The sequence below is a fragment of the Diutina rugosa genome (assembly GCF_008704595.1).
Source record: "Diutina rugosa strain CBS 613 chromosome Unknown scaffold12_size278768, whole genome shotgun sequence".
Classification (NCBI taxonomy): domain Eukaryota; kingdom Fungi; phylum Ascomycota; class Pichiomycetes; order Serinales; family Debaryomycetaceae; genus Diutina; species Diutina rugosa.
In genome coordinates, this window is record NW_022995132.1 from 249,351 (window position 1) to 261,919 (window position 12,569).

General features: G+C 50.8%; 7 protein-coding genes across 7 annotated transcripts; 2 read left to right on the plus strand and 5 right to left on the minus strand. All coding sequences in view use genetic code 12, as the record gives it.

Annotated features, from left to right (window-relative positions):
• Window positions 1–432: 432 nt before the first annotated feature.
• Window positions 433–987, plus strand: DIURU_002720 (Golgi transport complex subunit; the record flags this gene model as incomplete). The annotated part of the gene is made up of 1 exon (XM_034155403.1): window positions 433–987. The coding sequence occupies one exon, from the start codon at window positions 433–435 to the stop codon at window positions 985–987; it is 555 nt and encodes a 184-aa protein (XP_034012572.1).
• A 1,067-nt stretch (window positions 988–2,054) lies between these two features.
• On the minus strand, window positions 2,055–3,998 carry DIURU_002721 (uncharacterized protein; the record flags this gene model as incomplete). Its single annotated transcript, XM_034155404.1, has 1 exon — window positions 2,055–3,998. One exon carries the CDS (start codon window positions 3,996–3,998, stop codon window positions 2,055–2,057), a length of 1,944 nt encoding a protein of 647 aa, XP_034012573.1.
• A 203-nt stretch (window positions 3,999–4,201) lies between these two features.
• On the minus strand, window positions 4,202–5,488 carry DIURU_002722 (protein-lysine N-methyltransferase; the record flags this gene model as incomplete). The annotated part of the gene is made up of 1 exon (XM_034155405.1): window positions 4,202–5,488. One exon carries the CDS (start codon window positions 5,486–5,488, stop codon window positions 4,202–4,204), a length of 1,287 nt encoding a protein of 428 aa, XP_034012574.1.
• A 278-nt stretch (window positions 5,489–5,766) lies between these two features.
• On the plus strand, window positions 5,767–6,150 carry DIURU_002723 (SCP2 sterol-binding domain-containing protein; the record flags this gene model as incomplete). Its single annotated transcript, XM_034155406.1, has 1 exon — window positions 5,767–6,150. One exon carries the CDS (start codon window positions 5,767–5,769, stop codon window positions 6,148–6,150), a length of 384 nt encoding a protein of 127 aa, XP_034012575.1.
• A 334-nt stretch (window positions 6,151–6,484) lies between these two features.
• On the minus strand, window positions 6,485–8,128 carry DIURU_002724 (uncharacterized protein; the record flags this gene model as incomplete). The annotated part of the gene is made up of 1 exon (XM_034155407.1): window positions 6,485–8,128. The coding sequence occupies one exon, from the start codon at window positions 8,126–8,128 to the stop codon at window positions 6,485–6,487; it is 1,644 nt and encodes a 547-aa protein (XP_034012576.1).
• A 1,145-nt stretch (window positions 8,129–9,273) lies between these two features.
• TAF14 (TATA-binding protein-associated factor) lies at window positions 9,274–9,963 on the minus strand (the record flags this gene model as incomplete). Its single annotated transcript, XM_034155408.1, has 1 exon — window positions 9,274–9,963. One exon carries the CDS (start codon window positions 9,961–9,963, stop codon window positions 9,274–9,276), a length of 690 nt encoding a protein of 229 aa, XP_034012577.1.
• Window positions 9,964–10,842: 879 nt separating this feature from the next.
• On the minus strand, window positions 10,843–12,072 carry DIURU_002726 (uncharacterized protein; the record flags this gene model as incomplete). The annotated part of the gene is made up of 1 exon (XM_034155409.1): window positions 10,843–12,072. The coding sequence occupies one exon, from the start codon at window positions 12,070–12,072 to the stop codon at window positions 10,843–10,845; it is 1,230 nt and encodes a 409-aa protein (XP_034012578.1).
• Between the last annotated feature and the right edge of the window lie 497 nt (window positions 12,073–12,569).

Below are 12,569 nucleotides of genomic sequence, written 5' to 3' on the forward strand. Positions count from 1 at the left end.
ACTAAGCGATATCCCCGGTGAGCGTGTTATTCTGGTACCCCTTACCTTATCTGATGGGGCTGGTAGCGAAACTGATCTGGGCTAGTAATACGGCACGCGACGACAACTAGCGTTTCCTAAAAGGTGTAAATGAATGCTTATAGGTAGTGGAGATGTTATAAGTGGTGATTGTGGTGTTTGGCGGTCGGTGGCGTCGACAATTGCTATGTTATGGTGGCGGTGGGCAAGTGCACGTGATGTTGCTACTCACAACTAGTAGTCGTCACGTATACATTAAACAAAGCATCAATGAAAAAATTATCAATTGTAACTAGTATCAGAACACTTTTCAAGGTCTAATTCTCTCTTGTAAACAACAGTTTTAGTGTAGGGTGGGCGCGTTGGCGGGTGGTTACCAGACACCTCACCACTCTCCACCACACCACCGCCGCGATGACGTCGATGTTCTACGACCCGCGATTCGACCCCGCCGGGTACCTCGACCAGCTCTTCGTCCAGCTCGTGGGTGACACCGCCAACCCCGACGTGTACAAACGGCTCGCCGGCGACCCGTCGGCGCCGACGATGGCCACCGTGAACAACTTGATTTCCGAGATGGAGTTTATGACCCAGGAACTCGTCCATCAACCCCACCTTGCCAAGCTTCAAGAGGCGGGAATTCTGCTCAACGACAAGACGACCCGGCTCCAGTACTATGCCCAGGTGGTGAACAACGCCATCGTGGCGTTGGAGCAAGAACTCCACGACGTCCGCGACGAGATCACCCGCAACCACGAGCCCAGCGAGACGGTGGCCCAGCTTTCCCAGTTGAGCAAAGCGAAGGCTAACCTCCAACAGGTGCTTGAAGTGTGTGAACAGTTGTATCGGACGATGGGACAGACCAGTCTCACTCCCGCACAAATGGCTCAGCTATTGAAAGAGAAACCCGACGAAAAGGCTAAAGTAAAGCCGTTGGTGGATGGTCTCATCAAGTTTAAAAATATATGATGATTTTGGTCAGACTAATACGAGTTGATTTAAAGTTTTGATTCGAACAACATGAATTGATACCTCGTGTTGAGGACGGCGATGGCCTCGTCGATGATCGGTGGCGGGACGCTGCGGCATGCTGCAATGATCAATGGATCAAGCTTTGCGTTGAAATTGGTAAACATTCTGTGCTGCTCACGGCCCATGTCGGCCATGCTTTGCTCAAGAATTTGGAGTGCTTGCGGGCTACTTCCTTCAACCTCACGAACAAAACTCTTGACTTTACCTGCGTAAAGCTAGATCAACGCATGTATCTCTTGATTGGCTTCAGCTTGAAGTCTCCCATGTTCGCTGGGGGCTGCGGTTCGCATCGCTTCGATGTACTTCTCTTTGATGATTTGCTTCTTCCGTTGGAGCTCAGCTTCGTTGTCGGCGGTTTAAGCGGTCGATTTCAGCAGCGTCTGGTACCAGCCGCTCGGAGACCAGTTCGGCAGCGCTGGGCCCCAAATGCCCGCCGAATTCCTCGGGGATCGTGAGAACATTGCCAATCGGTCTGCACTGGCGCATCACTTTCATGAAGCTCTCCATGTATCCCGAGCGCAACTTCTCAACGCCCTTGATGAACTCAGTTAAGTCGCGGCGTTCGGTTTCACCAGGAAGTTTGCCTAAGATAGTTTGGAATTCAGGCAAGTTAGTGACGGAAGATTGAGTGGGTTGGGACGTTGGAGAACGTGGAATGAAAGCACTTAAGCCCCACTTATATACGTCTACTGATGGCGCTATCTGTTTGCCCCCCCCTGAGTATGCACCGATTTCAAACTTTCCTAGTGTAACTCGGGATTTGCAGATCGAAGATGTTACGTAAGTGTAGGTACGAGCAAATAGAGAAATTTGTGCAAGAGACTCATTAATCGATCGATTCTAGACTGGGAGAGACAGCAATCAATAAAGTCTCGTGATTGACTTACGAAGATGTGTCGCCACTACTGAAAAAGATAGTGTAATTCATTACTCATTAAGTTGTAAGTGTCATGCTTCGTCATATATGGTATCGTGAGAGCCCGCAAGCTGTGAACTAACATAGCTCATGCCATCTCGATGCGAGGCCGTTTGAATTGAGTCACCACGCCACCTTTAAGCCCGGGGCAATAATATGAAGGGGGCATTGCCGTCAAGCCAAGCGTCTCCTGGGTGAAGTAGGCGACGTTTATTTCTTCTTTGCTTGTATCGTCATCGCTGTTATTCCAGTAAGTTATTCCCAAATATTCAAGTTGGGTTTCATCCTCAAAGTGAAACCAGAACTCATCACTGGTGCAATTCACCAACGTCAATGATTTCACCGATGCCGGAATCACCAATGGAGAAAGCTGGGAACACTCAATCTTCAACGACTGCAACTCAAGGTGAGTGAGCTTAGTGAAGTTTTCGAAAAAGTCGCATTCGACGGGGTCATCGCTTTCGAGAAGGGTGAGTTGTTCCACCCCAGTATAGCTCACCGGGTACATGATAGGCGTCTCTAGGATCCGGCAATCTATACTCACGTCCGCATCATGCATCGCAATGTCCGTATACACCAGGTCCGCTTTGATAATAACTCGACCGGTCATAATACTGTCGACTATCTCAACCCTTTTGGCGTCAACCTCGAGAGTCTCTAGTACGACGTCATTCAACACGAGTGACTGTAGAGGATGCGGTACCACTATATCCTTCCAGGTGTCGCCATGTAAATCTAAGGTTGATAACAATGGATGTTTTTCAAACGGATAGTATTGGTCGAACGGCTGAAAGTCGAGCTTTACTAAATTGGGAGCATCCAACTCCATCTTGCCCGTCACTGTCGATACTGAGAAATCGGTAAGTCTTGGACACTTGAGCGTGAGGTTGTGGTAGTTGCACCAAACCAACTTGCGAATGTTGGGGGCATCAATAACCACGTCGCTCTTGTCGTTTTCGTTTAGGTTGATGACAAGTAACGACTTCAATTGGGGTGGAATTCCCTCGATGGGATACGCGGTGTCGATCTCAAAATCGGTTAGAGTGGGCGGCAAAGGGAGATTTTCGGTGAGAGGCTCATTCAAGATCACCCGCGCCACTTTAAGCAGTGAAAATGGAGTAAAGTCAGATATGTGGTAGTCAAATAGCATCAACTCAGTAAGTTTTGCCATTTGCGCCTCAGTGAATAGAACCAGGGCGTCGGTATCCCAGGGATGAAGGAAGGTGGAACGGCTTACCCACACCGTCTCGAGATTAGGGCATTTAGACAGCTTGAACGAGTCCAACCCGCGCTTGTCACCGACAACGATGTGTTTCAACTCAGTCAATTTCAGTTCACAGGGGATAAAATAATTGGTTAGCTTTGTCATTTTTTGCCAGCAAAGATCGCCACTTATTGCAATGTTGGTAGCGGTTAAGTTCGGTAAACAGAACGGGTCAAAGGTTATCGCCCAATCGTCAGGAAGGGTGACGTCAACTAGCAGTTCAGGTAACGATGGAGGAAACGCCATTCCCAGTATACTCAAAGTCTCAAGGTTCTCCAAATGCCTCATGAACAGATATGCTACCTCGCACGAGTGGACTGTCAACAGCTTCACGCAATTCGGGATGTCGTAGTCCAGAATGGTGAGATACTTGAGATTGAGCTTGTCAATCGGGTGTCGAAGAAATCGGAAGTTGCCTGAAAGTGGGTCATAGTCGCCGTCGAGGGTCACTTCGAGCAGCCTGAAAGATTTCACCTGGTTGAGGCGAGCCACGACGCCCCGCCATCGGCCGAAGGAAACATTCACAAACACCTTGCACGGAGGTAGCTGAGCGAGTAATGCAAAGTCAATATCGTCCTCACTCCCCGGTAGCGACGTGGGGCATACTTCCACCACCTCATCAGCGAGGATATCGGCGGCGGCCTGTGCTCCTCTCGAGGCAGCGAACGCCACGCACGCCCGACAGACCAGGGGCACGTCGAGAAACCATAAGACGTGACGCTGTATCTCTAATGGGAGATAGTCGAACGTCACTGGATCCTCGACCATGGCGCGGGATTTGGATGGTCTTCGAGTATAGTGTCTTGCGCGCGATCACATCATCGGGGCGCACGTCTCAAAGCATCATGATACTGTCTCAAGATTGATATTGCGACTAAATGTGAAACAAAAACAAATAGCTAATCTCTATAGATTGTGGATTAAGATATGCAAATATGAAAAGAAAGACGAATGAAAGATGAATGACAATTTTACTTCTTCAATTGAGTCAACGCCGTTTTGGCAATCTCCCACTGGTCCTGCCATATCTGTTTAACACAGTCTCCAGCAAAACCCGGCAACGGGGGCTTTTCCAACTCGGTTGTCGCCGCCGAGATCACCAGCTCAAGGACCTCGCGAAGCCGTCTGTGAGTATACCTTTCGTACACTGCTCCGTCGGTGTACCCACTGACAAATGCCTGAAGCCGGCGCAGCTGCTCTGGGTGAGGCTCCTGTACCACTGCTAACGCCATCTCCGTGCGGAAAGATGCTGCTCCATCGGAACTAATGGTATATTCTCCCCAATAGTCGTTATCCTGAAGCCATTCCTTCCATGCTGGGCGCAGACTCACCTCGGGTAGGATGTGGTGGGTGATATCGAGCGTGTTCCACTTGTTTGTCGGGGTGATAAACCCGTACTCACACATCAAGAACTCGTTGGAGTGGGGACCATAGCTGAAGAATAGCTGGTCGCCCTTTTTGTATGGGGTGGATGTGAACACTTGAAACCCTTTACCGTCGATTTTGAGCCGGCACTGATCGCTGTCAGTATGATTGATGAAATCGACGTAAGGAGCCAACGTGAAGTTATCAGCAGTGGTTGTGCCCTGAGGGATGTCCATGTAAAGACAACGAGAGTTGATACACATCCAGTACCGCAAGTACTCGAGCTTTTGAATGGTATAGCCACGTTGGGAGGTAAGCTTTGACACCACCTGCCAATCCTCGTCAAACCTTGCCTCCACTTTAGCGGCATGAGCCTGGGCCGAAGGCGGTAGCCGCTTGTGCCACTGAGGCTGGTTATCCCTTATCGTCCACACCAAGGGTACCGCGTCAAAGTCCGACAACTGGGGGAGCATCGCCAAAAACGGCTGCCACACCAGGTGGGGCCGACTCAGCTCGACGATAAGAAATAACAGCACCACTTGGAACAGCAGGAGCGCTTCCAAAGTGGCGATATCAAGCTGGCGATAGAAGCGGGCGGCGGCGTCGTCGCTGAGCTCGGGCGGCTCGTACGCCCGGTTGATCGACGCGTACAACGGATGCTGGTCAAAGTCGACGTGGGGGATATACCGACATATGTGTTTGACCACCGTGGTGAAATTGACTAAAAGTCGGTGGGGGATGCGGATGATGAGCTGGGGTTTATCGAGATCTTCGAGGGCGAATAAACCTCTCCCGAACACGCTCAGCTCCTGGACGGTGATCTGGGGACATATGAACGACTTGGAGTGGGTGTTGTCGTCATCGTGGTTGATCCACGCCTCGAACGCCTCCATGGATCACAGACAATAGGCCCCTCTACACTAGTCCCGCCGCACGATGCGACTTTCGGATGGGGGTGCTTAGGTAAACGGTTACATAAGTGGTCCCGGCGCACCGCGCGTACGGTGACGATGATGGTGTTTGCTAAAGCAACGGGCGCCTGTCCCTCCATGTGAACGTGCAGGGGGTCTGTGTGCAGGTCCGAATCGGAGATTCCCTGCCCCCACATTATCACATGGCGGTGACTATATAAACCGCCGCCAAAGCGTATTTTGCTCGAAACCTTACCTCAATGTCTGGATTAGCTGCTGACGGGTTCGAGGCGGGCCCCTCGTTCGAGTTGTTGTACACGGCGCTTAGAGATGACACCCTTCGCCAGAAAGCGGTCAACGGGGTGAAGGCGGTGATCGTCATCACCCTTAAAAACACTACGGGCAAGACCCAGAGCTGGTTACTAGAGTTGAAGAACCAGGGCACGGTGGAAAAAGTGGCCGAAGTGCCCCCCAACGACGTCCAGTTGTTGTTGACCGACATCGACTTTGTTAAGCTTGTCACCGGCGAGCTGAGCGGGCAAGAGTTGTTTATGAGCGGCAAGTTGAAGGTGAAGGGCAACGCGATGAAGGCGCTGGCGATCGACACCGTGTTCAGGCAGTTGGACCCCCGGCCGAATCTCTGAATGGTATATAACGCATGATGATCTAATTTAACGACCCATAATTCTGGAATTTCCCACGTAGAACTAGGTTCCACAGCTACCAGAGCAAGAGGCTATATGCATTATCCCAAAAAGCAAAATAGGAGCCATCGAAGCCCGATTCGTTTGCCACATGCCACAAAATCACCCCAATTGAGTCAACTTATTGGTAAATGTGTGCTATTAAAAACTAAAATATTTCCCTAAAATGTTCTGCTATCAATCTCAATTACCAGACTGAGACTCGCGCAAGTGAAGAAATTAAACATCGCTTGTTTGCAGCTCGTCAATTGTGCTTAACCCATTGATTCGAAAATTACTCGTTGTGATAACAGATGTGGGCTTTAGTCGACCACAGCTCGACCTCGGCTTGGCCAATGTTAGTATCGGATAAAATCACCGTCGATCTCTCTGGGTTAGCACGCGCCACCACCGCCTGCCATAAACTCTTTCTTAACGTAAGGTCCACACACATGTCGATCTCATCGTAGACCACAAAGGCAGAGGTGCTGAGGTCTCGAATGGCTAACTGCAGCAATACTTTGACGTATTGCTGCAATTTCGGTTCGAGGACAGAGATATCCTCTAATACGCCGTTTGCTTCACCGCACCGAATCAGCAACGCCTCGCCGCCACCAGCGAACGCCAACTCACCTTGCCAGTGGTGTACGCCAAGATACGCATTAAAGTTGTCGCTCGCTTGCTTTTCTAACTGAGATCTGCGTTGGTCTTCCATGTCAATCTCCTGTTTGCATTGGTACAACTCGACCACTATAGCGCGCAACTTGTCGGCGGACGTGTCGAAGGCGTTGAGATACTCGACGGCTTCCTCGTAGCGACGCAGGCCTTTCAAATGGTTGAGTTTCTGCCAGAGTTTGTTACTCTCTGACGACGTCTTTTGCATGGTATCTGTCTCCAAAAGACCGCTGTTCTCGCGAGGGCAAATTGCTTCGGCATAATACGAACTGATATACCACTCATCGGTATAATTGGCGACAATCTCGTCGAGTGTCGCCTGGAGATGGGGGATGCACTTCTTCATGTCCCCGCTTCTGATGCTGCTAGACGAGTCAGTTGCATCTCCTCCAGCGTCACCCTCACCAGTTGGAGAGGTACGAGGTTCGACCTTAGCAGGAATTGCTTTCAACTCTGATTCAAGCGATGCCGTGTTCATGACCATTTCTTCGCTGCGATCTACAGTACACCACGCCCACCTAAGTTTGAGCTCGACCAAACCCTTCACCAATTTTGAGACTTGGGGGTTTTGACAAATGCTGCCTCTCAGTCGAATGAGTTCCGCCATGTGGACTCTCTCTTGCGAAAGGCGCTGGTTGAGCTCTTCGAACTTTGGTGCCAGCAGAGACAATTTGGTGCATTTTTCAAAGTAGTCTTTGGCTTGCTGGCACCAGCCATCAAGAAGATTGTCGACATCGTTCAGGGAAAAGTAATCGACGCCATTGAGGTCAATACGGAAGTGACGAAGCATCCTCGTCCACACTCTATAGCCGTTTTCGAGGGGGTCGCCCCAGCGTGAGAAAGCTCTGAAGCGAGGCCCTTGGCGGGTAATCTTGCGTTCAAATGCAATCAGGGGCCCAAAAATTTCGTGACAATGGGCGTTGTTGCCGGTATTGACCAAGGAGAACCGTGCTGAGCCCACTGATGTCTTCTTGCGAAGGGTCACTGGCTCCTTAGAGACTCGTCCGTACACAAAGCGAAACACGGGGTAGATACCACGAATATCATCACCTGAGTGGAAGCTAATGCCCTTGTAAAGTTGGATTTCACACGTACGGAAACGATCCAAGTCTTTAATGTGGATCTCGGAGATGACCCCAGTAGCGACTGTGGAATGAGCAGGGAGGGTAATGGTATCATTCAGTGACAGTGATGCCAGAGCATCTAGCGAACAATTGGAAGTATGGAAGGTTTCATTCCCGCTGTCGTCATCAAAGGAAGCCATTGTGTAGTGATGGGGCTATCTGCGGTGGCGTGCTGAGCTTTGCGAGCGAAGCGTTAGGCCGCTCTTTAAGGGGAACAAATTAGGCATGGCTCTATGCAAACCTGGGGTTAAGACCTCTCTGATAATCTTTAGATATTTTGGTGTCTCGGCTTTATTGATTCTCTCTACAAGTACGACTAGACGTGATTGTGGCTCCCGCGACCAGAGAGAGAGTTTCGGACGTCTACTCCGTTTAACCATGGCCCTAATATTGAAAGATCTTTTTAAAACAAAAGGGGTAAGCTGAGCGCCTCCACCAGTTGCCACTTTTTTGCACCACATGCACCTCTCACCACACCATTCAAGTCCAACGCAATTCGCCTTAATAATAGTAATCTTGCTCATATTTAAGAGGTATATGAAGCTTTCCTCTACCTTAAGTTCAGTGGTTTGGTCTTTACTCATTTCCCTAAGCCATAACATTCTCTACTTAACGTGCCAACACGAAGCCGAGATGCGCATAGCCGCACTTTACCCCAGACGACGCGAAGACTCCCACAGACAGTCTGCAGCATCGAGGGTGCGTCCGCTGTCACGCACCCTAAGATGGACTTAAGGTGCTCCAGTTAGTAGCAAGTAAAATTGCACACAAAATAGGTTCACTGGTCTATTAGTTGAGTTATAGTTAGCATTTAGAAAGGAACACGTGATCACCATGGGATTCTCGTCTGATTGGCCACGCTCGAAATTACCGTATAGGTTTCTTTACAGTGACCTAGGTGCGAAAAGACTATCACTCAATATTACCATGTAAACGTCTCTTCAGGCCCAAGAAATACTGAAAACTCTCAATTGAGTTAAATCCAGCAAATGCTATTATCTATGTTGAGACAATTAAATTTGATAAGCATGAAGTTCACGGAATTTGGTCCTTCTTACATAGTGACATGGCTCTATGTGTTTTAAGAATGCTGTCTATCAGAAACTAATTCAACAAGAACAAAAATACTCATTGTTTAATCCACAGAAGAGAAGTATTTTCCAGAGCTGAGGTTAACAATTGAAAATGTTACTAGTAGAGCTAGTTAGCAGGTCATATCTTTATTCTCACTAGAGGTGGGGGCTTCATTATATATCTCTGATTGTTGAGGTAATTTTTCTTTTTCTTACTCGGTGTGTTTTCTCACGTAGTCCCATAAACTCTTCAAGAGCCCTTCGGGCAACGTGAGCAAGTCCATGGTGAACTCGCCGTTGTCGATGTCGTTTTTGATGTTCATCTCGTTGGTGCGGTTGTCGGTGACCATCTGGACGATGACGATCAAGTCATCTTCCTTAAGCTTGGTCAACCCGTTCGCCAATTTCTCAAGGTCCACCGACCCCTTTACGGGGGCAGCCGCTCCCAGCTTCAGCTTCTTAGCCACCCCACCAGCAACCGACCCTTGAGGGTCCAATTTGCGCTTGTTGTCGCCGTCAAACGGCACCGCGCCCAGTTCGGCGAGCGCCTTATTGAGCGCCGGGTTCTTCAGCAGCGACACGGGGATCGAGATCTCGTGGTCGTTGATGTAGCGTTCCTTGACGAAGTTCAAGTCGTGGCTGATCTTGCGTTCGCCCAGCTTTCCCGGCAACCCCAAGAGGTGGAGGGAGATGGGGATGTCGAACTCACCCCACCCTTGTTCCGACACCTTGAACGGGGGTTGTTTCACCGCCCGCACGGGATTTTGAAACGTCGGGTGGAGGTGGTAGGTCACTTTGTCGAGGATGTTGGCGGGCACTTCGTCGCCCTTGTCGTTGAGCATGACGATGCTGATGCTCCACTGTCTCATGGGGAAGCCCTCGACGGGGGCAACGTCCTTCATGATCAGCTGTTCCGTGATCACGCGAATCGTTCGTTTCACCTATTGAGTTAGTGGCGGTGCTGGCATGGCGGTGGTGTGGATGTACTTACTTCTGACATTATGGCGTGGGCAACCAAAAGGTGATGTTTTTTCGCGCGGACGTGTACTGGTCACCGTAGGGTAAATTAGGACTAAGTGAATTTGAAATAGATAAGGGAGTTGGATTTCTGATAGTTGCAATTGTTTGATTCTTATATTGTGGTATCGGCCTTAGTGTAATGCAATTGTGCTTCGAGCAATTGTGCGCAAAGTGAGACACGTATCACTGAATGCTCATAGAGGATATACACCAAACAATGCTAGTTCAATTAGCCTCAATTGAGTCGTCATGGGGCTATTGTGATGTCTCATGTTTTGTTTATGTGAGGTGGACTCTCAACTAATAACTTTAAAGTCAAAGTTGACGATATTGTCTGGAATCGCGAGAATTCCACAAATTGACCCCAACCATCTTCCACACGAACCATGATGTTCACCTTACCTTCAATTCCAAATCAGGAATCAGTATACCGATGTCATTTGTGCGGCTTAATATCGTACTCCAACTGAATGGCTATAAAGTTGAATTCAGCTAAACCGTGAGTGCGATCGTTGACAACAACATTGTATGAGTCTACACTACGCTTTACCAGGAGAATTTCTCATCCATCGGTTTATGAATTTTCAAATAACCAATCATCGATTGGAGTATGGCAACACCAAGTAAGTAAAGTTGTCTTGAATTTAATTATCACCTCAATTATTACCGTTGGAGGAATTCAATTACAGGACGTCTGAGTCAGCGATGGGTATAACTATATAAATAATGACGTGAGGGTGTTCTATATAAATGGAGAGCGGCTAGCTCATGATGTCGTGGGGGAACTTCGCCGGCGGCGCCTGCTGCGGCGACATCTCGGTGGTGTCGTCGATGGTCTCGTCGTCGCTGTCGCGGACCACCTCCAGCTTGTACCGCTTGTGGCTTGGTTCTCTCGGCGTCAGCAGCGCCGGCGGCGCGTGGGGGTTGATATGCTGGGGGGAGTTCTCCTGGGTGTCGGGCGACGCCGGCGCCGTCGAGTTGTCTGACGGCAGGTGGGACGCCGGCGCCGCGCCGCTGGCAGCGCTGGTGCCGCTGGTGGCGCTCACCGCGGAGAGCGTCGACGGCGCCCTTCCTGGCGCCGGACTCTTGGTGTTATTTGGCGGCAGCTTGTCGCCCGGCTTCCAGTGGTGGAATTGTATAATGTGTTGGAACAGCGTCATCAGCTCCTGAGTCGGTGGTGGCTTGTTCTTCGCCGGCGGCTGCGCTGGCAGTGGCTTTACCTGGAGGGTCTTGGTGATGTTGGGCAGAGTGAGCTGAGAGCCGTCGGGCACCAGCGCCGTGCGCTGGTGCGAGGCGCCCAGCGACCGCCGCGAGCGCTGGGTCTGTTGTTGTGGCGTCATTGGTGGTCGTACTGAGAACGATGGCGCCAGCAATTGCGCCAGTGCTACCGCTCCTCGCTTCGCCGGCGAATGGGGGCGTCCTTCGCCGAATCTATAGTGAATGGGGAGGGTGGGGTTGACGTTGAGGTGGTCCTGGTGGTACATCGCCGACGCCAGGCGCTTAGTGGGCAGCGCTGGTGGCGCAAATGGCGCGTACGGCGGCGCTCCTGGCGCCGGGGCCTGGGGGTGAATTATGGGCACCATCATCGGCGGCGGTACCGGAGTACCACTAGCGCCAGCGGCCAGCGCCAGCGCCAGCTGCTGAAGCAACGTCCGGTGGTACTCGTCGGGATTGACACACATCACCGGGATGAGGTGGGGCGGGATGTGCGCCGCCATCGCCATGCGGATGATCTCGAGGTTCTTGTCGGCCAATTGGCGGCGGAGCTCCTCCTGTTTGCGGCGCTCGATCTCCTGGCGGAGGCGGATGGTCTCGATGTACGCCTCCTCGCCGAGCGGGAACCGCTCCACCCCTAATAGCTTCATGAGGCCCGGATCGTCGATGGTGGCGGCGGGCGCTAGTTGCGCCGTCGCCGGCGTCAGCGGCGGCGCCAGCAGGCGCCCGGGGCCCTGCTCGAACCTGTCAATGAGGGAGTTGACCAGCATCGACATGGGTGACGGGGAGTGCCAGCGAACGGGCTTCTTGAGGAGTTCAGCAATTAATCGTGTCCACCCTAAACTAGTGATTACCTTCCCCGATTGGGTTAGGTGGCCGCATTCACCGACACTCGAAAATTATTCTGGTTAGGGGGCCCTGGGTCCATCATCATCGAACGAAGAGGCGTAAATGTCTACTTCCAACGTCACTAATAAGGGACGTACCCAATCATAGTTGATATTACACTGATTAAATGATCAACTGCCTTTAAACGGATGAATTTGGGTCCGTTTCAACCCCTCTTGTATGACATTTTCCTCAATCTGTTGGAATGTGTGTCCCAAGGCTCACAACACGCCATATCCATCGAGGAAGGAATCGGCCTTCAAGTAGCAACGGTTAAGATCACCCTGCGCCCCAATTAACCGAGGCTGTGGCCGGTACTCGCCACTACTCTACTACCTATGTAAATTCTGAAACTAGGTCGCTCTCCAATTTGCCTCTTTCCCCC